This window comes from Peromyscus maniculatus, chromosome 9 (assembly GCF_049852395.1).
Source record: "Peromyscus maniculatus bairdii isolate BWxNUB_F1_BW_parent chromosome 9, HU_Pman_BW_mat_3.1, whole genome shotgun sequence".
NCBI classification, from domain to species: Eukaryota; Metazoa; Chordata; class Mammalia; order Rodentia; family Cricetidae; genus Peromyscus; species Peromyscus maniculatus.
The window spans coordinates 20,691,468-20,718,816 of NC_134860.1; the positions used below are offsets into that span (position 1 = coordinate 20,691,468).

At 43.6% G+C, this 27,349-nt stretch overlaps 1 protein-coding gene across 3 annotated transcripts in view; it reads left to right on the forward strand.

Annotated features, from left to right (window-relative positions):
- The first annotated feature begins 2,797 nt into the window (after positions 1-2,797).
- Ube2e2 (ubiquitin conjugating enzyme E2 E2) overlaps positions 2,798-27,349 on the forward strand; it is a 309,277-nt gene continuing 284,725 nt past the window's right edge. The window contains exons 1-3 of one of the 3 annotated variants that reach the window (XM_006975115.4): positions 2,798-2,930; positions 8,710-8,893; positions 18,101-18,151. In XM_006975115.4, coding sequence (XP_006975177.1) covers positions 8,718-8,893; positions 18,101-18,151 — 227 coding nt within the window. In that variant the 5' untranslated portion in view covers positions 2,798-2,930; positions 8,710-8,717. Of the gene's footprint in view, positions 2,931-3,336; positions 3,482-8,709; positions 8,894-18,100; positions 18,152-27,349 lie in introns of those variants that run through there. The other 2 variants (XM_076544450.1, XM_076544451.1) reach the window with 2 other exon arrangements.

Sequence of the window (27,349 nt, forward strand, 5' to 3'; positions counted from 1 at the left end):
GTGAATCCATTATTAAAACTCAGAGACACGAAATGTAGGAAGGAGTGAGTTCATGATGACAGAATGATATAATGGAACTGGAACTATAAGGACAGTGGAGAGGAAGACATAAAGCAGAGGAGAAAAGGAAGTTCTGGGGGAGGGGCAGGAGTGGAGGACATTCTAGGAATAAGCAATAGTGAGTATAACAGTCCGGAAGGCTTGTTGTGGGCAGCAGGCGGAGGAAGAGGAGGAGGAGGAGGAGGAGGAGGAGGAGGAGGAGGAGGAGGAGGAGGAGGAGGAGGAGGACATGTAGCCATTAGGAGAACTTTGCTCTTGCTGCAGGATGCAAAGCCACTGGCATTTTTGAGAAGAAGAGAGACATGTTTTAGGGTTGTATTTTCTCCTTTTCAGAGTGGCCTCAGTTTGGTGTCTTTCTGCCTTTGTCTTCTGAGTACTGAGACCACTGCCACTCTGGCTGCCCTGTTTTAAAAACTCAGGTCTCTCTCTCCCCCAACCCCCCCCCCCGTGTGTGTGTGTGTGTGTGTGTGTGTGTGTGTGTGTGTGTTGTGTGTTCGGTAAGAATATGGGGAGGGAAAAAATTAGGAGACTTCCACTGATATTTCACAGTCGCTCAGACTGGGGAATTAGCAGAAAGTAGGGAAATGGGAAGGCATTGACAATTCAGCAGACATTTCTTGGGGGTTTGAGAATTTCATAAAGGAGTTCAATGTATTTTCATCATATCCTACGTCCCACCCCTCTCTAGGTCCCTCCTGTGTCTCTGCCCATGTCCTCTCATCTCCTCTAATTCTGTCTCTCTCTCTCTCACACACACACACTCTTGATTTCAGGTAGTGTTGCACATACATACATACATATACGTGTGTGTGTGTACATACATGGGTGTAGAGCTGACCACTTGGGTATGGACAATCTTTTTTGTCTCTGAAGAAAACCAACCCTCTCTCAGAAGGCTTTGACTTCCTGTAGCTCTTCCTCCATTCATATTGTCATTTTGATGGGTGTGGTTTCATGCGGCAGCCACACTGTTGAGAATCTACGGGAACACATCTCTGTTATGTCCAGAAGACATTCTTTTGCTGAAGTCCTCCACGTCCTCTGGCTCTTAAAAATCTTTCTTCTGCCTCTTCATCTTCCTTAATGTTCTGAGTCTTGGAGTGTAGGGGTTGTGTTATAGATACATTTTGCAATGTATCCCATAGTCACAAAGTGCAAAAATATGTGCTTTGATTGGTCATAGCTCTTTGGAATAAAGCTCAACAGATGTTTTAGATAACCGAATCGGCAGAATTCACTAATGAGTTGAATGTAGAGTGTGAAATTGACAAGGATCTGGCAAGTCCTGTGAGGACCAGGTTTTTCTCTTCATAGTTATGTTCCTACTACCTACACTCAATCAACTAGAGCCTGGCACACAACAGTTAGTATTCCTTGAATGAATGAGAAGAGTAAGTAAGACTTGTATCCCTGTTTTGAACTTTGTAAAATACCAGTTAAAACATCTGCAGATAGACAAAATACTGCTGAAGCACCATTTCAACAATACAGCAGTTAAGTTCTTCAAATGTTTCCACAGGATGGAAGTTGACATCACCACATCCCCATGTCAGTGAATGAACTGCATAAAAGCCTTGAAAACGGCTGGAGCAGAAGGGTACTTCCTTATAAAACATTCATTGTAAGCCAACAGCACACACACAGACGCACAGGATACCAGAGGTGGGTGTACAGTTCAGGGGCAGAACTTACATGCCTGCTTAGCTTGTTGAAGCCCTGGGTCAAATCCCAGATCAAAACAAATCAATTTTTTAAAAAAGTTTCAAAACACAGGTAAGGCTTTGCTATTTCTGTATTCTTGAAACATAATCAGGAAAATAAAAATATGCAAAGATTTCATGAGGGGAGACGAACTGTGTACACATCTAAGACTGTCTATGAAAGGCTCTATTTGGTCATATTCTAAATATGATGCATTTCTACTAATACACTGTACCACATCTAATACACCGTGTGACAGATGTAAGTGGCCACACAGACAGGAAATCCAGGATTCACTCATTTCTAACTCTCCCATACATCCTTGAGTTGACATTCCTGAGGACACAGGTGCTGTCATTTTTTCCTGTGGTGAGTTCCAGGCTAGACACCACTAGCGGCTTTGGGCAGTTTTCAGGGAGGTGATTAATTAAAAGTCAATTCTTGAAGAACATATCTAGTGGAAGCATTTTCTGTTCCAGACATAGGTAATGGCTCTTGTCTTGTTCCAGTCTCTGCGGTCTTTTTGGCACTGGTTCCTTTAGGCTGTTTGATTGACTCAGGACTTCTCATTCCCCACGGTGGCCTCTGGCCCCTGGTAGGCGGGTCTCCCCACCATTTCCTATGTATTGCCTATCCTGAGCCTGCCCCTCTTACAGGTGAGTATGGAGGCTGTCTTCAGCCCTCTCTGCTGGGCAGGACTACTGCACGGTCTCAACAGCTCCCAAGTCTCCCAACAGAAGTTAAGAGTAGTCCTAGAACTCAGTTGTTCGGAGAGGCTGGAGGTGTGTGTGTGTGTGTGTGTGTGTGTGTGTGTGTGTGTGTACACTCTGGTGGTGGGGTGAGTTCATGGAAGCTGAGTTTTACAAAGCATGCGCAGTTTTTTGTTTTTTAAGTGGCTATTTTGGGCTACAATGACAGGGGAACCCGATGTTCCTCAGGCCACCCACAGCAAGGCTACTGTCCCACACCGGTCTCTGGGGCTCAGAGGCAGCCTCCCACTCGCTCTGATAGTGCTGCACCCTTCTCCCCGCCCCTCCCCTCCCCAGCCTCCCAGGGTGGCAGCCTGAGTTCCAGGACAGGACCAGGCACAGCAGGAGCCTTCCTGCAGCAGCTATGGGGTAAAGCGAGGCTTCCCCCGGCCAGCGTGAAGTTTTCCCACCGCGGTGCAGGTGGGCCCTGCGTGTGCACGAGTTGGTGGGTGCATGGTGTGTGTGTGTGTGGGGGGGGGGTTCCCTGCCCCTCACCCCACTCCGCGGCACAGCACCCTCCTGGGGAGTGCCCCCACCCCTTAGCCCGCGTGTCCCTTTAACGCGCGCGCTCGTCAAGGTCCTCGCGTCCCTCCCCTCCCTCCGCCGTCCAGCCTCGACTTCCCACCTCCCCCTCCCTTCTCCTTAGCCCGCGGTTGCCCCCGCCGGCTTGGCCCGGGACTCAGCTGTCACTTTACTTTTGCGCGCGCACATCACCGGACCCCGCGCGGGCACGCGCCGGCGGGGGCGGGGCGAAGGCGCGGCGCGGGCGCGCGGGCGCGTCACCGCGAGGCCGACGTGGGGCTCGCGCTGTCGCGGGCTCTCGGGGCGGGCAGGGCGAGCGCGCGCTTGGGAGGGGGCGCGCGCGGACGGCCGGGTGGCGGCGGCGGCGGCGGCGGCGGCTCGCGGAGGCGGCGGCTTCACTCCGGGACTCGGCGTCGGAGCCGCGGCTGGAGCGCGGGCGGCGCCGCGAGGTGAGTGGGCGCGGGCGGGCGGGCGTGGCCGCGGCCCGAGCCGCGGCGTGGGGCGCGCGGGGACCCCACGCGGCGAGGGGCAGCCCCGGCCAGATCCCCGCCCCCGCCGCGGCCTCGGCTCGGGCTCGCGCCCGCGGCCCCGCAGGCCTCTCTGGCCCTGCGCGTGCCCGCCGGGGCCCGCGCGCCCTTCCCCCCCCCCCCCCGCAGAGTGTGGCCCTCCTCCGCCCTCGAGGACCCCTCCCCTCCCCGCCCGCGCCCGCCGCAGCCGGGAACTAAGTCTCCGCAAAGTCCAGGATGGATGTCGCGGTGCAAAGTGCCCGGCTGTCCCGAGCTCTTCCCTAATTGCATAATTGCTGCACGAGGTGTCCGTGGGGGCGAGGGCCCGCCCGGGAGCACCGGCTGGGTGTGTGCGTGATGCCCCGGGGTGGGGGGCGTCGCACTGGTCTTTTGTAATGCCTGGTGCTTGGCACAGTTTGGCTCCGAAGCCGGTTTCCCTCTGGCTTCTCTGCAGCCCCCACTGGCCTGATTGGAAACTGGATTTCCCCCTGTCCCCCCCACCCCACCCCCCCTCTTCGCTCCTAATGTTTTGATCCATTTACCCTTTTCCAATTTTAATGAACATAAAGCCTGGCTCCTTGTGGCTCTTTTCCCACGACTAACCAGAAATGCCCAATCCATCTTCCCTAAAGGAAATTAAGGCCGCATTAGAGACATCATCACCCTGGGCTCCGTGGCTCTTGGACCCATTTGCTGGTTTGCAGGACTCTTATACCCCCACCCCTGTGTTGTGTAATTTTGAGGGTCTTCGCAAGTATTTCCATTTTAAAGTACAAAAGGATGTGTTAGGACTCACCTCTGATTACCTTACTGTTCAGAAAGATTTTTAAAAGCTCGTCTTAGTTTTAAATCCTTGGATTTTTGAAAAGCACGCTCTGGAAATGTGATAATCGAATCTGAATCTTGGGAATCCAAATATTTGTCTTTACTCTGGCAGTTGGGATGCTCCTGGGCGCTTTGCCGGTTCGTATGTGGGCGATGATGAAGATGGAGTGTTTTCATATGTCATACCTTGAGCTGTTTCCCCTAGGGAGCAGCGCACTTCCCCCCAATCAGGTGCTCTACTGTCGTCTTCCGCATGAACACCTTTTCAGTCGTTTGAAAAGCTGGATAGCGCTACATGTTCGGCATATAATATACAATATTTTACATTTTGGAAAGTTTAGAAATCCCAAGCAGAGAAACTACAGGATGCCGATGACAAGTTCACATTTTCCTGTCTTAGTGGCTCAAATGAGTACTTGCTGTTTCAAGCTTTTTAAAAATCATGACATTTGATGGTTTGAATAGTAATGTGGACCTGACTGTTGTTGGTTTTGTCAACGGCATTTGCAGCCAGACCCTTGTTTTTATGGAACAGGTGAATTTGACCCACTATGCTGGTAATTTTCAGAGTATAATCACAACATAGAGTACCTAGTGAAGAAGGCTTAGAAAATTAGTGTGTTTAAATTCTTTAACGTGTTTTTGGGAAATCCACCATATTATTTTATGTTTAGTTAGGAACCAAGGTTTACTTTGAATCTGAAATAAAAATACCACTTTAGGTATCTTAAGATCTTTGAAGCTGTCATTGGAGGATATATTTGTGTTTAGAGCCCTGGAATTTAGCTTCCTTTAGGTTAGGTAATTGTATGGAATTAACTCTTTAGGAATTAATTTTAAAGTGCCTGTAAAGATAATATTTTAAAGTTCTAATTCAGGAACTTATTTATACTTTAGAGAGACATCAATTTTATACATATAGTTAATTGGAATGATCTATAGAGTATTGTCTTTCATAAAAATTAATTGTGCCTGAGTGTGCAATAACTTTGTTCCATATTTTTCTGTAATCAAGGATTCAGAAAACACTCAGCAGACATTCCTTTAATTCTTGATATTTGAAAAGAAGATGCAAAAACCTTTATTTCTAAATGATTTAATAATGATTATCAGTGGCCTTAGGTCGATTTGTCCTTTGTAGGTACACTTTGGATGAAATGAGGTATCTTAGATCACAAAGTATCAATAATGTTTTACCTGTAAAACTATAGAAATTATGCTTCTATTGAGACATTTAAATACACTCTGTGGCAGTGTTTTGGACTGAACCCAGGCCTTCACATATATGCTCGATAAGTGCGCAACCACTGAGCCACACCCCCCAAGGCTTTGAATAGTATTTTTAGTAGTTTTATCTTCTGGTATTCTGTAGTAGTTTATGAAATTTCAGTCTCAGATTATGGCATTTTACATCATTGAGTAGTCTAGTCAGTAATTATGTAGTTGACACATTATTAGGTGTATGTAAACGTACATAAAGAACACTGGACCAGTGTGTGGCTTTATGACTAACTCAGGACACAGCTGTGACTTGACGTAGCAGCCATAGCTGTGACTCCAGTATAAGGTAACTATTTTTCCGTGGTTTCTGTGTTTGCCATGTGATGGATTGCCTCAGGTTTAGGATACATAAAACAATTTTTCACTGATTTCACATCTCTTAAAATTTTGCCAGCAGCATCTTGCCCTGAGAGCATCTAACCCTAAGAATGTTTCCCCATACACCTGCTCTATCTAGCATGCTATAGTGTACACACTTACAAGGTTTTTAACTTTTGGTATATTTTAACTCAAAAAAGCAAGCTGAAAAAGAATACAAATATTAAATCCAATAATAAGAAGGTTAAAGTCATATAAAAAATGGAGGAAAAACCAAGAAATATGTTCAGACTTTTAGAGCTAGACATGAAACATACTGACATAAAATTTCAGTATTCTATTAAGTGACTTTATTGCTCATAAAAGGTGTCGTAGTCACGGAGAGTGATGCTCTCCATTTACAGAAGAGGCAGGAGAGCAGTCCGGGTTTCCTGTGAGTGTCTCAGAGCTGTTTGGACAGGCACTGCTTATTTGTCGTGGACGGAGGAACTGTTAGGGCTGAGGGTGGGCATGCAATATGTGGTGTCTTTGGATGCTTCACCTCGTGCTTCCTGATTCTTCCAGTCCTTTGCTGTGCATATATGTCCTATAAAAAGAAATTTGTCTTATAAAACTTTCAGTCTATTAATTAATAAGACACCATGGTTTTGCATGAACTGGATGTTGAACTGATGATGTATGTTGATCAGAGTTATTGGGTCATGCCTTTGGACTAGGTAATGATAATAATAAATTGTGTTTTAAGTGAGGCTTCTGTTTTTGTGTGCACTGAAGCATATCTTGACCCTATCAGGAACAGTTTTATTTCAAAGTCTTAATGTAAGAGTAACCAAAAAGGGTCTTTTTCAAGAGGAATTTAGATAAATCTTCTCTCTCTCTCCTTCTGTGTATATGTCTCTGTCTCTCTCTGTCTCTCTCTCTGTCTCTCTCTGTGTCTCTCTCTCTGTCTCTCTGTGTTTTGATGGTGACGGTGATGGCATTAGTCACAGGCAGTCTCGTTTTTTTCAAAGGCATGTCTGAGCCTTAGCTATGATACTCAAAGTGATTACTGGTGACTTGAGGCTCTGTAGAGTCTGGCATGAGTTTTTTCAGTTCAGTTCTGGGTCTGTTAGCTTGTTGGGTCAGACAGGATGTGATAGTAAGGATCAAACTGGGGCTGATTATGATGGAATGAGATTGGAGAAGGGATATCCTTTTCTCTCAGTGCATTTTTGTGTCTGCTATCTAGGTTATAACGGCTACCTAGGTATCAAGGTATTGAGGAAATTGAGTTGGTAATCAGAGCTGCTCCAGGAGCATGAACTCAGAGCAAAGTGAATTTCCAACCTCGAGGACGATTTCCTCCAGACTGGGAAAAAAACCGAATCCATCAGTGTCTCAGTGCAGTCTCTATCTCTTGTGAAACAGGGCTGCTTAGCGGAGCTGGGTCAGTGCCCACACCCTCCTAAGCCTCGGTTCTTGTTTGGAATCACGTGGCCTCTGTTCTGTTATCACAAAGGTTACTTAAAACAATTTCTCAGCTTAAAGGATTTTAACCTTGGCTCAGCTCTGAGGATGTATCGATTGGATGCGAGCATGGCAGTGCCCCGTTTCTCAGCCCTGGGCCTTTTTGTAATGACTTGCCAGGACACTTTGCAGGTCTGTGTACCCGTCCAGACTTCTCATAGCTGAGCACAGAGCGCTTAGCCCAATGCCTGTAAAAATTAGACTCTCACTCCTTTTTCTTTCTCTCTCTCTTTTTTAAAAGATTTATTTATTTTTATTTTCTGTGTATTGGTGTTTCATTTGCATGTGTCTGTGCACCACATATGTGCTTGGTGCCCGGGGAGGTCAGGAAGGGTGTCACATCCCCTGTGCTGGAGTTACAGCAGTTGTGAGCCACCATGTGGGTGCTGGGAATGGAGCTCAGGAGAGCTCTCTGGAGAACCGGCCTGAGCTCTTAACCGTGGAGCCACCTCTCCGGCCCCTCCTCTTTGTCTTATGCCAGTGCTTTGGAGATGTAATTCCCCTTATAAAATTAGCCTCCTCCAATTTTGTATATTCTGGAGCTTGAACTCTGCTGAACATGCACTCTGCCCAAACTATACCTCCACCTTCTTAAAATGTGCCAGTTAGCCTGGGGGTTGTGGGTAGCTCAGTGGTAGAGTGCTTGCCTCACGTGGTGAGACCCTGGTTCAGTCCTCAGCACCTCAAAAACAAAGCAGACAGCGCCGAGGCTTTCTGCTCTGACTACCACTTAATTTAAGAACATTTTTATCGCTCAAAGGAAACTTTCTGCCCATTAAAAGTCACTTCCCTTTACTCTGTCTCTATGCCCCCATGGATTCGCCTCTCTGGACATTCCTTACAAATGAGCTTGTGCAGTCTGTGGTCCTTGTGGCTGGCTTCTCCCACTTAGTGTAAAGCTTCAAAGTCTTCCTGCTGAAGCATGCACATACCAGACTTCATTCTTTTTTATGGCTCAGGTACATTGTGACACACCATGCTTTACCCATCAGTTGGAGAATGAATTATTTCCACCTTTTGTCCTGTGAATAAAATTGCTACCCATATTTGTGTCTGAATTTTACATGAATTTGTAGAAGAAAAGTTTCGGGGACCCCCAGAGTTACTTGTTTTGTACATAGGCAACTCCCCTTTTTATACTTCTACTTTTGTCTCTTAGGCTCCTTTTCTCTGCATTCTGGATGTACCTTGTTGTCGTCCCTCCCACAGCAGGGTAAATGACATTTCCTCCTTTAATCCAGGACCTAAAATGTCCACTGAGGCACAGAGAGTTGACGACAGTCCAAGCACTAGTGGAGGAAGTTCTGATGGAGACCAGCGGGAGAGCGTGCAGCAAGAGCCTGAGCGAGAGCAAGTTCAGCCCAAGAAGAAGGAGGGCAAGATATCCAGCAAGACAGCCGCCAAGCTGTCAACCAGTGCCAAGAGGTACCCCGCCCCCAGCTTTGTGTCTGCTGTCGCGGCAGCACCTGAAACGCGTGTTCTCACTTGTATTTAGTCATTTTCTGGAATGAAGGTCATAGAGTTTATAGATTCCCCCCTTTAATATGATTTTTAAATGTGTTTTTAATTGTGAAAAAATTTTAAAAGCCAATTTAGAGTCATGGCATATCATAAAATCTGCACTTGTAGTGTATTGATATATTTCTATCTTGTTAGAAAAACATGAGCAGAACATTATAAAAGTATAATTTGATTTATGGTTATTTGATCATGAATGTGTTTTTCTGTTCTCTAACATAGAAGAGACATTGAGAATCTCGTGATTAGGGCTGGGGAGTGAGGAGATGGCTCAGGTGGCGAAGTATTTGTTGCTGAGTCCAGATTAGTATCACCCATATAAAAATAGGCATGGTGGGGCACATCTGTAACCACAGTGCTCTGAGTGGGGTGTGGGGGAGGAGAGTGGAGGGAGTGTGTGAGTGTGTGTGAGTGTGAGAGTGTGTGTGTGTTTGTGAGTATGCGCGCACGTGTGTGTGTGTGTGTGTGTGTGTGTGTGTGTGTGTGTGTGTGTGTGTGTTGGACACAGGTGAATCCCTGTCACTCACTGGCCATCAAGCCTTGTTCAGTCAGTGAGCTCCAGGTTTAGTGAAGAGATCCTATCTCGACAACAACAAAAAACAAACCAGGATGAACAGGGAGTGACAGGGAAGATAACTGATATTGACCTCTGGCACACACACATACACAACTATTGAAGTCATTATGAAGTGATAATTTAGTCTCTTACCCACCCAGTTGGTAAAATCAGAAATGCTAGTGTTAATGCATCTTGATTTCATTACGTTATGTGGGGTTGGTCGTGATGCAGGTTTCCCTCTCCCTAGAGTGGATAGAGCTGGAAAGGAGGTACTTGGATGATGCTCTATCGCTGCTTCAGTCTCTTACAGTGATTGGCATGTCGGTGGGCTTAGAGGAAATCTGCTTTGATAACAATGTATTGTATAGCCTAGTGCTTGAAGATAATTTGAAAGGCAGATTACATGCAGTGGGCTCATGCTGGCTCTTGGTTTTTTGCTCTTTAATACCTTTTTAAAGGGTAAACATAGCAAATAGGAAATGCAGGTGTTAGTTTAGCTTTCTGCTCACCACTTGTAACTTCTGGTACAGGAAGTCTGAATGTAGAATGGTGGCTTTATAAGCCGTTGGACGATATGAATTAGGGAACTAACTCCTTTCCTAAAAACCAGAGTGTGAGTCCTTCTAACTGAGTCCTATCCACAGGCCTGGGGTGAACCTTTGTAGGCCCTCTGGTGAGAGTAATGGAGACTGGTCGGCAAGACATTCCACCTAACTAGATGCAGGGTATCGAGCTTCGATAGCATGCTGTGATGTTGGGATCTACAGGTGTTTGGGGCCACGGTCATCGATGTCCTAGATGCATGCAGCCTGTGCTCTCCTGCCTGAATATTCACTTTTTCCTTCCAGGATCTCTGACCACTGTTGAGGGAATTGTGTGAAGTCAGATAGCTTTAGATATTTACCTGTTGAACCGGGAACACACTAGGTTGGGAAAACAGTTCGGTTTCTTTTTGCTGTCATACTCTATGTCCAGGGGCCCTCAGCAGGGTGACTTTTCTCCATCTGCGGTACAATGCAGACACTAGCTCCTGCTACGTGGGACTAGGGTAGGGTGAATAAGAAAGGCCAGGAGTGGAGAAATGTAACATTTAGGTAAAAGCTGGTTTGGGTGGATGGGTAAGACTGTCCAATCCAGATCTTATGCAGTTCCATCTAGAAATTTAAATCCAGCCGTGAGCTGCTGACAGTGAAGGTTTTCAGAGCTGCTTCGGCAGGAGGGAGAGAGCACCAGGCAGGTCTGTGGGGAGTGGTCCTGCTCACTTGTCCTCCGCTCCCCTATGACAGGCAGAGGAGAGAGAGGACTAGACAGGTCTCTGGGGAGTAGTCCTCTGCTCTCCCATGACTATTAATCACTAGAGATTTCTCATTTCTTTAGTTGGGAGCATCCCTACAAAAAAATCCTCAAGACAAAATCTGTCTTTGAAAGAAGGTTTCATGTTTAATGGGGACCTTTTAATTCCTTTTTGCTATAGTATTTTAGAAAGCACACCCTGATGATTCCATGAATAAATTATGGAAGAACTCCCACCACCACCACCCCTTTTTTTTTTTTGGCTTTTTGAGAGAAGGTTTCTCTATGTAAAAACTGTCCTGGCTGTCCTGGAACTCACTTTGTAGACCAGGCTGGCCCCAAACTCACAGAGCTCTGACTGCCTATGCCTCCCAAGTGCTGGGACAAAAGGTATGTGCAAAAGACCCTTTTTAAATAGGGGATAAAAAAAAACTGTAGAGATGGTTTGTTGTGCCTTGTCCTGGTTGATACCCAATAGGAAATAATACTAATACTGCTCCAGTAAGAGGTAACTTTTAGCTGCTTCCTAGAGAAAAACAGTCCCTTCACTGGCAAAATCATTGACTCTGCTTTGTCTGTATAAGGTGGCAGCAGTATTTGAAGCCAATGACTGTTGGTTTTACATGTAAAAATGCTGCTTGGTTGCTAAATTGTTTATATAGAAAAGTAAGGGTTGTTTTTAAGGTTCTGAAAATGTGGGGAAATTGAGAATTGTGGAAGACAAAGGGGCCCGAGTTCACACCATGTAGCATGGACCTTGTGCCTAGGCTAGACAGCTGACTTACTTCTTGCTGTCTTAAAGCTTTGAGCTTATTTCAGGAATGATGCTTTCCTTTGGTACTGGGGTTTCACTTAGGACCTAAAATAAAATTTTAGTTTGTATTTTAAAAAATGAATCAATATTTAGATGAAGAGTTTTCCTAAGTACTATCATTCTGTGAGATAAGCAGTAGCAGTTAAAACTTGTAGTCAAGAGACAAGATCTGCTTGGAACCCAGGTTCCAATACTTAATAGCCCTCTGACTTGATCACAGTTTAATGTCTCTAGTCATACTTTTTTCTTGCTTCAGGGTGCAGATGTGCTTGAGCTAGTCAGACTGGCTAGAAACTTAGTATAAAGCCCAGGCTGGCCTTGAACCTGAGATCCTCCCCCTCCAGGGTCCCAAGGGCTGGGATTACAGGTATGCTGCCATGCCCAGCTCTCTTGAGTTTTCTCTTTTGCAAAATTAAAATAATGGTGCCCTCCTCAGAGAGTTGTCATGAGTTTGTATTTTGCTTGTAGTAAGCTCTTGAAAACGGGTCCTGTTAGACTTCACACCAGTTACCGTCGGCGAGGAGATTTTTCAGTTCCATTTGCTGCAAGCGTTGACACAGGGACTCTGCTGTTAATCTCGAGGACTTAGTGTTGTTATTCTAGGGCTACTCAGATGCTGTAATTAACCCGTTTTGTAGTAACTCAGGTAAAGTGCTTTTCACTTAGAGGCTCAATGACTAAGTGAATTGTAATGCTCGAATTTTAAGATTAATAATTACTGTAATAAATCTACTATAATTGTAGAATTAATGTGTTGTAGAAATGTTTCCTTAAAATATCTTGTTCTTGAGGTATCACAAAACAGTGCTCTACACATTCAAGTATTGGAACAACAGCACAAACTTGCCTTTCTTTGGAGTCAAGAGGGAAGGTTGTATCTGTGACACATTCCCCTTTAAGAACAGTTTTATCTGAAAGACTGGCGTGTTCCTACCACAGTTGCTGCTCCCGAAATGTCTGCGTTGCTTTGTGATATTCGCAGATATGTAGTTGGACAGTTATATGATGTCTACAATGACAAATACATACAATTTTTATTAAATTACTAGTCAGTTTCATAAAGCATCTGTTTTGAGGTCCTCATTGAATTGACTCTGCCTCTTTCACATTGATATTTCAATAAATATGAGTTTCAAATTACATTTATTTCCAATTAGTTTTGCTCAGAGTTGACATTGTAATGTTACTGGACTTTCAGTGTTGTGCAATTCTAGAAGGAGTATTTGGTTTTTAACTTGAGTGTTTGTTAGGCTGAAAAGGTGGATTTCAGTACGTTCCATTGTGGTCTTTTGGTCTGTGATGCACTCATTAAAGTTTGTAATGACTGTGTTTTCTTGATGTGTCCATTTTAAAGCCTTTCCAGATTTTGTAGTCATCAGGCATTTTACAGTTGATACACACACTTAATTGATGATGTGTCCTAAGTCAGTGGTCTCTTAAAATGACAGGTCCAGGTACTCATTAGCATTCAGAATTAAATTCTAGGCGTATGTGCAATGGTAGTTTTTTTTTTAATGTGCAATGGTAGTTTTTTTTTTTCCCTAGAGACTGTTTCATCATTAAAAGTATGAAAATAAAATTAGTGTAATGTTTTCTTGAGAATAAGCTGTCTGGGAAGGAGATGCTTAGTTGATTAAGGCATGCAGTCTATAGGGGATATAGAAGTCTAGATGTGGGGGCTGGAAAGATGGCTCAGCGGTTAAAACAGCCTACTGCTCTTCTGAGGACCCCAGTTCTATTCCCAGCACCCATGCCAGGCCACTCCCAGCCACCTGTAACTGTAGCATCAGGAGATTTAACATCTTCATTTGGCCTGCTTGCGAGTCTGTACACACATGGCTTACACAGAAGTAAAAATAAAATCTTGAAAAAAAAAAATCAGGCCCAGCATTGGGAGGCAGAAGTAGGTGGATGGATCTCTGTGAGTTCAAGGTCAGCTAAGGCTACATAGTGAGACCTTGTTTTTAAAAAAAAAAAAAAAAAAGGAAGAGGAAGAAGAAGAAAAAGTGAAAGAGAGGGGAAGAAAGTCCAGGCACAGTGAAAAGTCTTCGCTGCTAAGACCCCACTTCCCTGGCTTTAAGCCCAAGTGTTCTTGCTGTGCTGAGCTCTGGGTGAGGGAGTGAACTTTCTCCAACCCAAGATTTGTGTGTGTGTGTGTGTGTGTGTGTGTGTTGTACATACGTACTGTCGTTCTATTTCATTTTTCTGAAGTGTGTTCATAGAGCCCCCATCCTATCTAATTTTGGTTCCTCAGTTGAGTCTGAATGAATTATGATTGCTAAGCACCCCTTCCCATTTCTCCTTTTTCTTCTTTTTTTTTAAGCACCCAATAGCTTCACAGATTGATAGCATGCTCTGCTCATACACTCCTGCAACACGGCATCAGGTTAAGGCAGGTAAATTGGCCAACAGGTGAACTTGGCTTCTGGCTTTCTAGGGAAGTGTGTGCACTTGCTAACTTGCCTATCACAGAATCTTGGGTTATATCATATCAGATGATGGGAATTGGATACAGTCAGTTGCCTTGTTGACTTACGGCTAAGACAATTGTCTGTTAAAAAGTCACCTTTTAGTTTGCCTTAGGGGATAATTGTCTCAGTCTTTCTTCTTGCTTTTGTGGAGTGACCAGCCTTAGATTCCTATCCTGTAAATGAGGACAGATAGAGCAGTAACAGAGAATTCTGTGTGATTTCTTTGATCACTCTTAGTGGCCTAGGATCATCACGTGAAAGGGTGAAGTACTGAGACTTTCTCAGTGTCTCTCACCCCAGGGACAGTACGTGAAGCAGCTATCCTCCTTACTCCTTATTAAGACAGAGATACGTAATAGATACCACAGTCAGAGGCTTTGGAGAGAGAATTGGATTGCTGTCATTTAATACAGCAGGACACCTTGTAATTGTTCGAATAGTGATTCTTTGTATAATTCTTTCTGTCAAGAGAAACAGCCATTCTTAGGTGATGGTAGCTCAAAACACATTGTAATATATTGGCTTATTGCTTAGAGTTGTTGGATTTATCAGGAAATTACTTTTATATTGAATAACATATGGAACCATGGATGCTGGGAGAGAAGTTTGGGTTCTTTTGGGGAATTCTCTGACAGGAAATTATGATTTTTGTCAAATTCTTTCCTTCCTTCCTTCCTTCCTTCCTTCCTTCCTTCCTTCCTTCCTTCCTTCCTTCCTTCCTTCCTTCCTTCCTTCCTTCCTTCCTTCCTCTCTTTCTTTCTTTCTTTTTTTTTTTGATATTTTCAAATTGGGTATTTGAAAAGCCTAATAAAGTTCTTTTAGGTTAAAATAGTTTTCAGCTGGACGTGACTGGTCCAAGCCTGTAACCTTAGCACTTCCGAGTGTGAGTTCAAGGTCAGCTGGGCTGCAGAGCTGCCCTCTGACTAAAAAACAAGCTGCTTTCGTTATTTAAGGGTGCTCTTTGAATGCTTCTTGTTTCCTTTTTCTAATTTTAAAAACAGTTTATAGAAGTCACTCAGGGGCTGGAGAGATGGCTCAGAGGTCAAGAGCATGAACTGTTCTTGAAGAGAATCTGAGTTTGGTTCCCAGCACCCACATGAAGCACCTTACCACAGTCTGTCACTCCAGCTTTGAGGGGTCGGATGGCACCATCCGATGCCGGAATAGGGCATCAGATCCCCTGAAACTGGAGCAGCAGACATTTGCGAGTCACATGTCGGGTGCTAGGAACCAAGGTCCTCTGCAGGAGAAGTGAGCGCTCGTAACAGCAGAGTGGCCCCCAGCCCTCTGCGGTGGGATTTATTAGCTGTAATTAATTTTACCTCACGAAGGGTCAGCGTTTGCGATGTTTACGTGCTGCAGTGCAACTGCAACCTGTCTTCTGTGCAGTCTGTTAGCAAGAGGTCAACCCGTTGTAGGGGTGTGAATGGCCAACGAGTTAGGTTTCCTGCAAGCGCAAGCCCAGTGCGATCCTGAGCTGTGCATTAAGTCACATCAGAGCGTTTAGACAAATAGATCCCTTCACATAACATCTCATTTGATTAAAAATGCATTGCATTGAAACTTCCTTCATACTTGATTTATGATTTCTTACATGAGTTTCTTTTCCATTTGGGATTTTAATTTTTTTTCTGTCCCTAAATCTTTTATTCATTAATTTTAAGTTTTATTTTTTTGGTGGTACTGGGATTCAAACCCAAGGCCTTAGATATTCTGGGTAAGTGCTATACCACAGAACTACACCTCCATCCTTTTGAACCTTTATTATGTTTTCATACATTCTAAAGTTTCCTTTTGCCAATTCCAACCTATGAGGTTTGCTCTCTTCCGGACCTTTTCGTTTGTAGTTTATTCTCTGGCATTTTTGTGCTCCTCTTTCCCGAATGGGGGATGTGAGTCTGTGAGTGCTCAGCTTGCCATAGTTAGCCTGGACTCACTCATTTCATTTTGAAAGTCGGTCATATGCTTCTTTTCAGGCCTTTGATCCTTGTTGACTTTTCACTTTTGAGTCCCACTTATTCATATGCAAATGGAATTACAGAGTGCTAAAGATAAAGGGATCACCGAGTTTGTGTTTGTTAGCCTCTTCCCTTTATAGAAAGGAAACTGAGGCACACAGAACAGGTGAGAGCTGTGTCTTTGCATGTTGTCCAGAGCCAGGGGCCTAAAGGAGAATTAAAATGAAAGTTTTTTGACTTTATCAGTCTCAATCTCCCAAGTGTGGACTAGAGCCGTGAACATTATGTTTGTGTTGCTGTTTCTTTAGGAAGTTAGTAGCAGTCCTGTGGGAGGAATCATGTTTACTTTAGTAGTTCCATTTGTTGGCTTAAAATATATATAGGAAGAGGGTTGGCAAGATGGCTCAGCAGATAAAATGTTTGCCACCAAGCCTGACAAGCTGAGTTTGATTCCTGGAACCCACAGGAAGGAAGGAGAAAACTAATCTCTCAGCTTGTCCTCTGACCGTGTGTGTGTGTGTGTGTGTGTGTGTGTGTGTGTGTGTGTGTGTGTGTGTGTCAGAATATAATAAAGGTTCACAAATAAATAAATAAATGTAAACAAAGATATAGAATGGATTAGTTTAAGCATGAATGCTTGTTATTTAAATCTTTCTTAAGGTACTTTAGTTAGGTATCACTCATACACTAACTATCTTAATTATCCAGCTCTGCTAATAATCTCACTTATAAACGAAGCTGCTGTTGAGAGTGCTTTATTTGTTTTAACAAAACCTGGGTATGAACCACAGTTGAGAGTGCCAGGGCTGCTCAGAAAGCAGGGGGCGCACGGGGGGGGGGGGGGGGCACTGCTAGCTTCTCTGCATGCCCACAGGATGTTAGGTGTGGTTACAAATCAAAGTCGAACACTGTGCATGAGTGAGTTGGAGGGGTAGCTCATTAGTGCTCTGTTTAACATCTATGATTCCCTGGGTTCCATTCCCAGCAGCCCTCCCCCCAGCCCCCCAATAACATGAGGATATAGGCAAGTTTAAAGATATTTTCTTTCTTCATGTCACGCTTATGCAAGGACATTAAAATACTGCATGCAGTATTCAGGTATTTCTAGCTTGAAAGCTGCAGTCTGCTGTGACTGTTAACAGTGTCTGCATCTCAGAGGGGAATGAGATACTTATTTTTTTTTATCAGTTGATTGGATCAGCCGAGATGCTTGGTCAACTTAGAATGTTCAGCTTGTTGTCCTAAATTGGGATGTTCTAAGACAAACCAGAAGTTAGAATTTGTATTAGAATTCTTATGACCTCTAAATCACATGGCAGCTGTTTGTAATTAAACTCAAAATTTTGAGAATGCTATTAATTTTTTTGTTATCTGAATCCTCAATTATGAAATCCTGCAATGGATCCAGCTGCTTGCCTATCTAGAAAGAGAAACTACATAAAATATGTAAAATGGAAAATTGGATTGATTGATTTTGGCCCAAACTGAGGAGAGAGTCTTTCCCAGCCTGCCTTTATCTTCCTCAGCATGGCCACCAAGGTGGAGAAAACGGAAGCCAGGAAGTGTACACAGCGGTTTAGCTTTGGGCTTGGGCCACTGAGCTCAGGGCAATCAATGCTAGAACTTTGGGGTGGAGCGGGATGGGTGGGAGGTGTTTGCTTTCTCTGTACCAGAGCTCTCTTCCCCGAGAGGAGCTAGAGCTGAGAAAAGCAATTTTCTGGTTTAGGAAAGAAAAAAAAAAAAAGAATCCTGATTTTGTGGGTTGATGAAGCCCTAGTATTGCTTCCACTATGGAATAATGGCTGGCATGCTGTTAGTGGATGGCCTCCTGCCACCCTATGTCCGTTCTTCACACCTGGGAGAAAGAGCGCCTTGGCTAGTGTATGTGGCACTTCCTACAGGACTAGTATTCTCACTAAATGTGTGTGACTGGAAGATGTTGCTGTGCAAGTGCAGCCTATTGAAACAGGTTGAGTGTGAAGACTTTTGAACATGATTTTCCTTGTCTTCATTTTAAAGAATTCAGAAGGAGCTTGCAGAGATCACGCTGGACCCCCCTCCCAACTGTAGGTAAGTACTCCGGTTTCATTTCCTTGACTGTTGTGTAGAAGGTACGTTTGATTAAAGAGTGAAAACAGCGAGGATGCCTCGGACTTAAGTAACTGGAGAACAGGGGTAGTGATTGGTTGTGGCAGAAATTGAATGTAGCCAGTGTGACTGTGCTGGAGTTGTCCACAGTGGGGCCGGGCCCTCATGAGAATATCTCTCATTGGAAGAGGTATGTCGACCTTAAATGATGTCTGTAATGACATAGAATAAAAGGATGGCTAAAGTATTTGTTGGTTGATAGTTACTCAGTTGTTGGAAATTGATTTTCAAAAGCACCAAAACACTCATGGGGCTTTTTCATGCTTTACTTTGTGTCTTTGGTTGTTGGTTGAGCTGAATAATGATGAATGGTTTGAGGCAGTAATAGTGAAAATTTTCTTCTTGTGACTACATTTCCTCCGTTTTTTTCTGGTCAATGTTTATTTGGAGGAAATAAAAGCATTTGCCCAGAAGTGATTAATACACAGGTACATGGAGGAAGAAGAGAAAAATAACTTCCTGCCTGTGTTGGCCTCAGGCCAGCGTGATAATTGGATGGTGGCTGTTGGGCTATTTTAAGGCCTTTAATTTTTGCTGTGGCATGAGGTCAGTATTGGAAGCAGGCCAACATGGAGTTTCCCTGCTTTAAATTGACGGTCTCAAGCACTGAAGGGGAGAGGGCAGATTAAAAAATGACAGTGTTTCCCACGTTGAATGCAGGTGAATTTATTTGGTACAGTTCTGATTTTGCCTGTCTTATTTTCATGTGAAAATGAACCTTTTGCAGATGGTCATATGAATACGTGGGTCCTTGATGACTTGTTTCGGTACTGGAAAAGTGCTGATGAGGCTTATGTTTGCAGTAACTGTTTGGTTCTCTCTATGAGCATCGTGTACAGTGTGCAGTTACAGGGATAATGTGCAAATGCTGTGCATTTGAATGACTCTTTCTTTGTGTCAGGGAAGACCATTTACTGTCCAAATCTGCCATGTTTGAGACTTAGAATACGGTTGCCTCAGGTGACAGAGATTGGCTTGGGAAGGAACTCCAGATGGAATTAGATCTTTTAAATAAAATCCATTCTTTCCTGGGATACTATTTGTTTTAATAGTGTTACTCTTTCTTTAATTAAAAAATAACTGTTTCAGCATATATATTCCTTGTAATCTTTAAAAAACAACTGCTTGGTAAATGTATGAACTTCCTATTTTTTTGCTTGATTATCACATATTTGATTGATTGATAGTAAATCTGTCCATCTGTATTTCTTTTTGTGGCGGTGGGGGTGGAACTCGGGGCCTTCGGTATGACAGGCAAGCTCCCTACCACTAAACTACGTCTCCACTCACTGTACTTTTGAGACAGGATCTCATTATATAGTACACACCGGCTTTGAACTTTTAATCTTCCTCAGCCTCTTGAGCACTGGGATTACAGGCATGAACCACTGTGCTCAGGTTACACCAATGTAGTTCATCGAAAATGTGGTTAGTGTCTTTAGAAAGAGAAGTTAGAGGGTGATTAACTTCCGTTTGTTTTTGGCCACAGTTAACAATAGCTTTGTGTTTGACTTTTAAAAGACACGGTCTCCTGACTGACTAAGAAAATAACTTACAGTAATACAGCAAATGAATGTTACCTGTGTAACAGAAGGGTCCCTCCCTGAATCTGCATTCAGCTCTCATTTCTGAAGAAATCTCTGTGTTTCTTACCTGTTACAGATCAGCTACAAAGTCTTGTCTTTTGGGTCCATGGAGAGTTTGTGGTCAGCTCTCACAGATGAAGGTGTGAGGGGATGTCTGTGGGTCTACTTGTTCAAGCAGACAGGGAGGGGAGGAGGATTTTATCTATGGGTTATCTGCCTGTGTCTGTGGAAGGTGTCACTTTGCACTTGAGTGTGGTAGTGTTTTCTGAGACATTAGCAGACAGTACATAACTGAGTCTGTCAGGTTAGATAGGGAGGCTCGATGAGTTTTGATGCATATTTTAGCGTGATGTCTAGTTAAGAAACACTAGGAATCTTATTGAAAGAACAAACACATTTTTTAACTATTACGTGGGCCTTGAGTGGACTATCTATTCCCCCACTCCAGTTACATATTTGGTATGTATATGGAGACAGCCATATTTGTGTGAGCCATTTCCAGAGAAAATTGTCTCATATAGCATTGGCCCACTCCACCCCACCCTATAGATTTTGAATGATCCTAATCTTGCTTTATCTTCTTGGTAATAAGGATGAAATACAGTGCTAAACATGTGGTCTCCCAATGAGCTCTCCGGCAGTTACTTAAAATCCCACAAGTGATTTAACAGACTAAATTATTTTATGTGGGAAATACATGTTTACACATGTTAAATTTTCTTTGCATGTTTTGTTCTTGAGAAAGGTAAAAGTAAAATACATGGTTTTTTTTAATGTGTGTGTTTTTTAAGGCAAGTTAAAATTTTCCTTTATCAGCTTTTTGTCTACAGTATAAATGTTTCAAAACAATTAACTTTATTCTATATCTAAGAAAAAGTTCCTGCTCATAGAATCTGTCTGTGGATTCATAGCTAGAGAAAATTATACCTCCCTTTTAAATTAAAATTTGTATGTGTGATATAGGATTAGAGTTCAACTCCAGTTTTTCTGGGTTGCCCACACCATTTGTTAAAGACAGGACTACTAAGTTAGGTCCTTTCTCTGCCTCTCTCTTACTGTTTTCTAAGTTGATGGACAAACTAACAGGGTCCATGATGGCTTTTCCATACATACATGCCATAAGACTGTTCTAACTTGTACCTCTCTCCCACTTGCCCTTCCTGTGACCCTCTTCTAAGGGTTCCCTCTTTCTCTCAAAGTCCTCCTTCCTTCTGCTTCCAGCCACACAGTTCCCTTTATTTTTTCTCACCAAGATGTTTCCCCACCCCATCGATGATTCCCTTTTTTATTTCATGGCCTACGTACATGTATGTACATGGACACACACACACACACACACACACACACACACAGACACACTTTTAAATCTAGGTTCTACATGTGAGAGAACACGTGGTCTTTGAGTCTGCACACATTGCTTGATGTAATAATTTCCAGTTCCATCTATTTTCCTGCAGATGTTATGATTTCGTTTTTCTTTACAGCTGAGTAAAATTCCATTGTGTATACACATGCCACATTTTCTCGATCCATTCATTTGTTGATGGACATCTAGGCTTCTTCTTTCCTGACTGTTGTGAACAAAACAGCAATAATGCAGATGTGAAGTCCCTCTGGTGTGTGACTTGGAGTCCTTCGGTTATACTCCAGTGGCCCCGATGGTTTGGATGGTAGTTGTAGTTGTATTTTTTTGAGGAACCTCCATACTGATTTTCCATCCTGGCTATAACAGTTTACTTTTTCACCAGTGAACAAGGGTTCCTTCCCCCATATCCTCTCTGGCATTTGTTTTCAAAGTAGTGACCACTCTGCCTAGAGTGATATGGGATCTCAGAGCAGTTTTAATTGGCATTTCCCCCATGGTAAGTGTGTTCAATACTTTTTTTCAAGTGTTTATTGACCATTGTATTTCTTCTTGTGAGAACTGTATTTTTAGCATATTAGCCTGTTTATTAATTGGATGATTTGTTTTTTAATTCTTGCTATTCTTTATATATTCTAAATATTAATTCCCTGTGTGATATGTCGTTGGCAGAATTTTTTCTCATTCTATAGGCCATCTCTTTACGCTGAAGATCATTTCCTTTGTAATCCCACTTGTCCATCCTTGGGATTATTTCCTTTTCCTGTGCTTCTAATGAATTATCTTGACTCCCTTGTTGGGAATCACTAGGTTGTAAATACAAAGATTTATTGCTGAACTCTCTGTTCTTTCTGTTCATATACCTGTGTGTGTGTGTGTGTGTGTGTGTGTGTGCGTGTGTGTGTGTGTGTGTGTGTGTATGTGCGTGTGCGTGTGTGTGTGTGTGTGTGCGTGTGTGTGTGTGTGTGTGTGTGTGTGTGTGTGTGTGTGTATGCATGTATGTATGTGTTTAGGCGTATGCATGAGTGGGTGTGTGTATGTTTCTTGAAACCATATTGTAGAACTGGAAGTTCCTGAGATGTGGTGGTTTCTCTAGGAAGAGCACCCTGTTCAGAAGTCTCCTTGTCCCTTCTGGTTGCTGTAAGAGTTGAATAACAGTTTGTGGATGTTGAAGAATTGTTGTGTAAGATGTTTGGTCCTTTTATTGCTTGGAGCTTAAGTACCTTGCTCAGGGTTACACAGATAAAAGCAGATGACTTGTATTTAATAAATTCAAGTGTTTTTTAAAATATTTTTATTCTTTGAAAGTTTCGTACATTTATACAATGTATATTGACTACATCCATCTACTACTACCTCCTCCAACTCTTCCCAGCTGCATGTTCCCTTTTATTTTATGGTTATTAATAACCTTGAGTCCTGTTACTACTGTGCATCCAGCATCCCAGTGGCCACATCCCCAAAGGAGAGTGACTCTTTCCCTCAGCAGTACTCCTCGGATAGTAGTGGGGTCCCTTCCCCATCCGAGGTGGAGTTTTGACTGTCTTGCTCTAGTGCAGACAACCATAGTTGCTGTGAGCTGATGCAGGCAAAGCCACATTATGTTCCAAAGTCCGCATTCCACAGCTCTCCTCCCCAGCCACTGGTTGTTTCTGCCACTTCTTCCTGGAGCTCTCTGAGCTTTGGGAGGTTCATCTAGAGGACCATCCACAGAGTGCACTCAGAGTTATTCGTATTGAGCATTGTGACCAGTTAGAAAACTGCATTAACCCTGCAGGAAGAAAATTCTTTGACCAGGGTTTAGAGTAGCACAGATCTGTGGCTATAAACATTTAGAATAGTGTTTGACAGCATGAGCATTTAGCAAAACAAGTGTGTGTTCCCTCTCCTACTCCCACCCAAGACCCATGAACACATCAATCAAGGGCATTTAACCTTATAGTCCTCTGGGACAGTGGTTCTCAACCTGTGGGTCTACATCCCCTGGGGGAAGCATATCAGATATTTTGTATATCAGATATTTACATTACAATTCATAACAGTAGCAAAATTATGAAGTTATTTTTATAGTTATGAAGTAGCAATGAAGTAATTTTATAGTTTGAGGAGGGAGATCACCACAACATGAGGAACTGTATTAAAGGGTCACAGGATTAGGAAGGTTGAGAAGCACTCCTTCAAAAATTTAGATTTACACTCTCACTCTTTACCTTCCTTTTTGGTTTTAAAGATGACCCCTTTCATTGCTGGCAGGAATGCATGTCCTGTTCTTTTACTTTGCCTCGAGGCTGACTTTTCAACCAAGACACAGCCAACATATGGCCTTGCAGGGTGTGTGCGTTTGCCAGGCGGGGCTTCATGGGCATGTGTGTGCTGCCCCTTACCTCAGTCTGACACATGATGGACAGAAATCCTTTCCTCTCCAAGCTGTGTTTGATTATAGTTTCCTCCCAGCAACAGAAACTTCATTGAACCAGGCAAATCCAGGAAGCACTACTCTTTCTGTAGTCACCAGAAAAAAGTTATTTTTCAAATCATTCTTTAGATGATATTTATCGTCTAATGATAATGCTGCATGATGAAAAGGGTTTTAGTGACCGTTACCATTGTATTGTCTTTGTTTTCCTTTTTCTTGCTTTAAGAACGTATCAGAACGTGTGTGAAAAGCATATTAAGTGATCACACTGGTATTGCATTTTATAATGGCTGCAGAACATTTTATTATTTAGTATGCTCACACATATAACTGGATATTATTTCAGGTTTATTGCCTAAGTACTTTAGATATAAAGTGCCATATTACTTTGTAATATGCAGTGTTTTAATTTCCAGAGTGCTTTGTGTTTTAAGCTATCCTGAAAACTATTTTTGTATATCTAAATTATTTCCTTACAGTGATTATTATGTTCACCAATTTCAATTTTTTTTGAACTAACTGATCATTAATCCACTCGAAGACAAAGATTCCTGTGGGCACATTTTATTTTAAGAACAGTACAAATTTTGATTTTTGCATTTGTGTTATTAAAGCTTTTCTTTTGTACTATTTTTTAAAATTCGAATTTACTTAGAATTGCAAAATTAGAGATGGAGAGGGAGAACAGGAAAGAGATATCTTGACAGAGGGAGCCATTATGGGGTTAGGGAGAAACCTGGTGCTAGGGAACCCAGGAATCCCCAGGAACCCACAAAGATGACCCTAGCTAAGACTCCTAGCAATGGTGGAGAGGGTGCCCGAACTAGCCTTCCCCCATAGTCAGATTCGTGACTTCCCTAATTGTCATCATAGAACCTTCATCTAGTAACTGATGGAAGCAGATGCAGAGACCCACAGCCAAGCACTTGGCTGAGCTCCTGGAGTCCTGCTGAAGAGGGAGGAGAGATTATAGGAGCAATGGGGTGGTGGGGGGAGAGGTCAAGGTCATGATGGGGAAAACTATAGAGACTGCTGACTGGAGCTAGTGGGAGCTCATGAATCTTGCTTGACTGACAGCTAGGGAGCCTACATGGGACCAAACTAGGCCCTCTCAAATGTGGGTGACAGTTATGTGGCTTGATCTGTTTGTGGGGCCCCTGGCAGTGGGATTAGGACTCATCCTGGGTACATGAACTGGCTTTATAGAGCCCATTCCCTATGGTGGGATGCCTTGCTCAGGCTTGATGCAGGGGGGAGGGGCTTGGTCCTGACCCAACTTGGTGTGCCAGCCTGTGTTGACTCCCCAAGGGAGGCCTTACCCCCTATGGGGAATGAACAGGGGTGGGGTGGGGTGGGGGGAGGCAGGGGGAGTGGAAGAAGGGGAGTTAGGGGGAACTGCGGTTGGTATGTAAAATAAAAAAAAATTTAAATAAATAAAAAAACAGAATTGCAAAATTGAATAATGGGGTATCTTTACATGTGCACTCAGGGCTTTATTTGTGCACAATCAGCAAATTACTCTAAAATGTCTCTGTGCTGGTTAGGTTCTGTTAACTTGACACAAACTTGAGTCAACCATCCATCAGACTGGCCTGTAGGCGTTTTCTGATCAATAACTGATCTGAGGGGACCCAGCTTCCTGTGAGCAGCATCACCCAGGCAGCTGGGCCTGTGATGTCTAAGAAAGGAAGCTGAGCAGCAAGCAGTGTGCCTGTGGTCCCTGCTCCTGTTTCTGCCTCCAGGTCTTGAGCTCCTGTTCCAGCTTCCCTCAGTGATGGACTCGTAAGCCACATAAACCCTTTTCCTCTCCCGAGTCGGGTTTGGCCATGTTTCATCTCAGCCTCAGGAATCCAACTGGAACAGCCTCATTGAACCAGGAACCATTGAGTGAGAGCTCCTTTATCACTTGCCGCTTCAGATCTTTGTGTGCAGATGATTCTCAGGGTGAATAAGAAACAGGGAAGCATGATTCCTTATCGTGGGGAGCTATCAGGTGTGGGGTGCTTCCAGCCTTGGAGGCAGTGGGCATGCTTTGTCAGCATTTCCCCATTTAATCTTTATGAGGGTCAGTTGAGGCTGGCGTTAGTTTTAGACATAGTTTTACAGTCACTAAGGGCACCTGCCGAGTAGCAGACCTAGAATTTCATCCTCGGTGTTTCTGACATCTGAGCTCGCTGTGAGGGTTTGCTTTGCTGTTTCCCTAGAACTGCCATGTTATGATGCACTATCGTTCGTGATAGACTGCGTGATTTGAAGCCTGATATAGAGCGGAGTGACCTGGGAACTGTAAGTGGTGATCCAGAAGGTGACGGATTAGGTGTTGGTCCAGAGCTGGTTCAGGTTTCTGGGAAGGGGCAGGACTGTTCATTGCTTCATCAGTGGGCGTTCTGGTATGAGGCTTGAGTTGCCAGCACAAGGCACCCAGCATGGGCAGGGTTTGGTGGTCTGCAGTGGGGTGCTGCAGAGCCTGAGCCTGCAGAAGCCGGGCAGGATGGAATGACTAAACAAGGAGATCTGTGTGTGCTGAGGGCCAAGCCTGCTGGAGTAAGCGTGGTCTCTCCCGCTGAAGGTAAAGGATTTGCCTCCTTACTGAATTCTTGTATATCACTTCAGTACCTGCCCTGCTCCAGCCTGACTCATAGATAAAGCTGAGCAGTGTTAGGCTCTGACTGGACAAGCAGCCAGTGGAGAGAAAAAAGGATAAACTTATATTTTAAGAGAATGAAAACAAGGAAATCAAATTACTATGTTGAATTGTCTAATTTAGATGTTCTTAGATGTTTCTAGAGTTGATGTAATAGGTTGTTTTGCTTTTCAAGGATGTCTTAATATAGTAGAACCAAACCTTGTATGTTTTACTGTAAAATTACACACTGTAATTCCAGTGCCCTGCGCTATCCCTGGGTAGCTTTAGTTTTATATTATGTTGCTCAAGAATTTCACATTTCTTCCTAAAGGCAGATGGATCTTGAGGACCACACTACAATAACAGATTCATTCTGTCCCTGATCTGCTACATCAATGGGAAATTAATAATTTCCTGTGTAGATATGGTGAAAATAGGGAGTATTTAAAAAGTGCTATTTTCATCAACTGTGAACCCCAAATTGAGTTCCAGCAATATTGTAATGGACAGTGCTTTAAATACGAAATTTAAGAGTTTGTCCAATATGTTAGTATAGGTGTTAAAAACCATTTAATATGTCTCAAAATGATCATTTGGTAGCTGTGCTTGCTAGTTTTATGTTAACTCGACAGAAGGCAGAGGCATTTGGGAAGAAGGAACCTCAGTTGAGAAAATGTCCCACCAGATTGGCCTATGGGCAAGGCTGTGGTATACTTTCATGATTGATGATTGATGTGGGAGGGCCCAGCTTGTTGTGGGTGGTGCTACCGTAGGCTGGCGGTCCTGGGTGCTATAAGAAAGCAGGTTGAGCAAGCCATGAGGAGCAAGCCAGTAAGCAGCACCCCTCCATGGACCCTGCAGCTGTGCTTGTCTCCAGGTTTCTGCCATGATTTCCCGCGGAGATGGAGTGGGACTTGCTAACTGTGAGGTGAAATCAGCTCTTCCCTCCACCAGCTGCTTTTGCTCATGGTGTCTGTTACAACAGTGGAAATCCTAACTCAGAAAGTGGTTATCTGAATGTTTTGCCGTCTTCCAGTCACGTGTGGTCAGATGCATCCACCTTCTTAAGAAGGGAGCCATTCGACAGTTGTCCGATGTTTGAGCTCACTGGGATGTGGGTTAGAGCAAT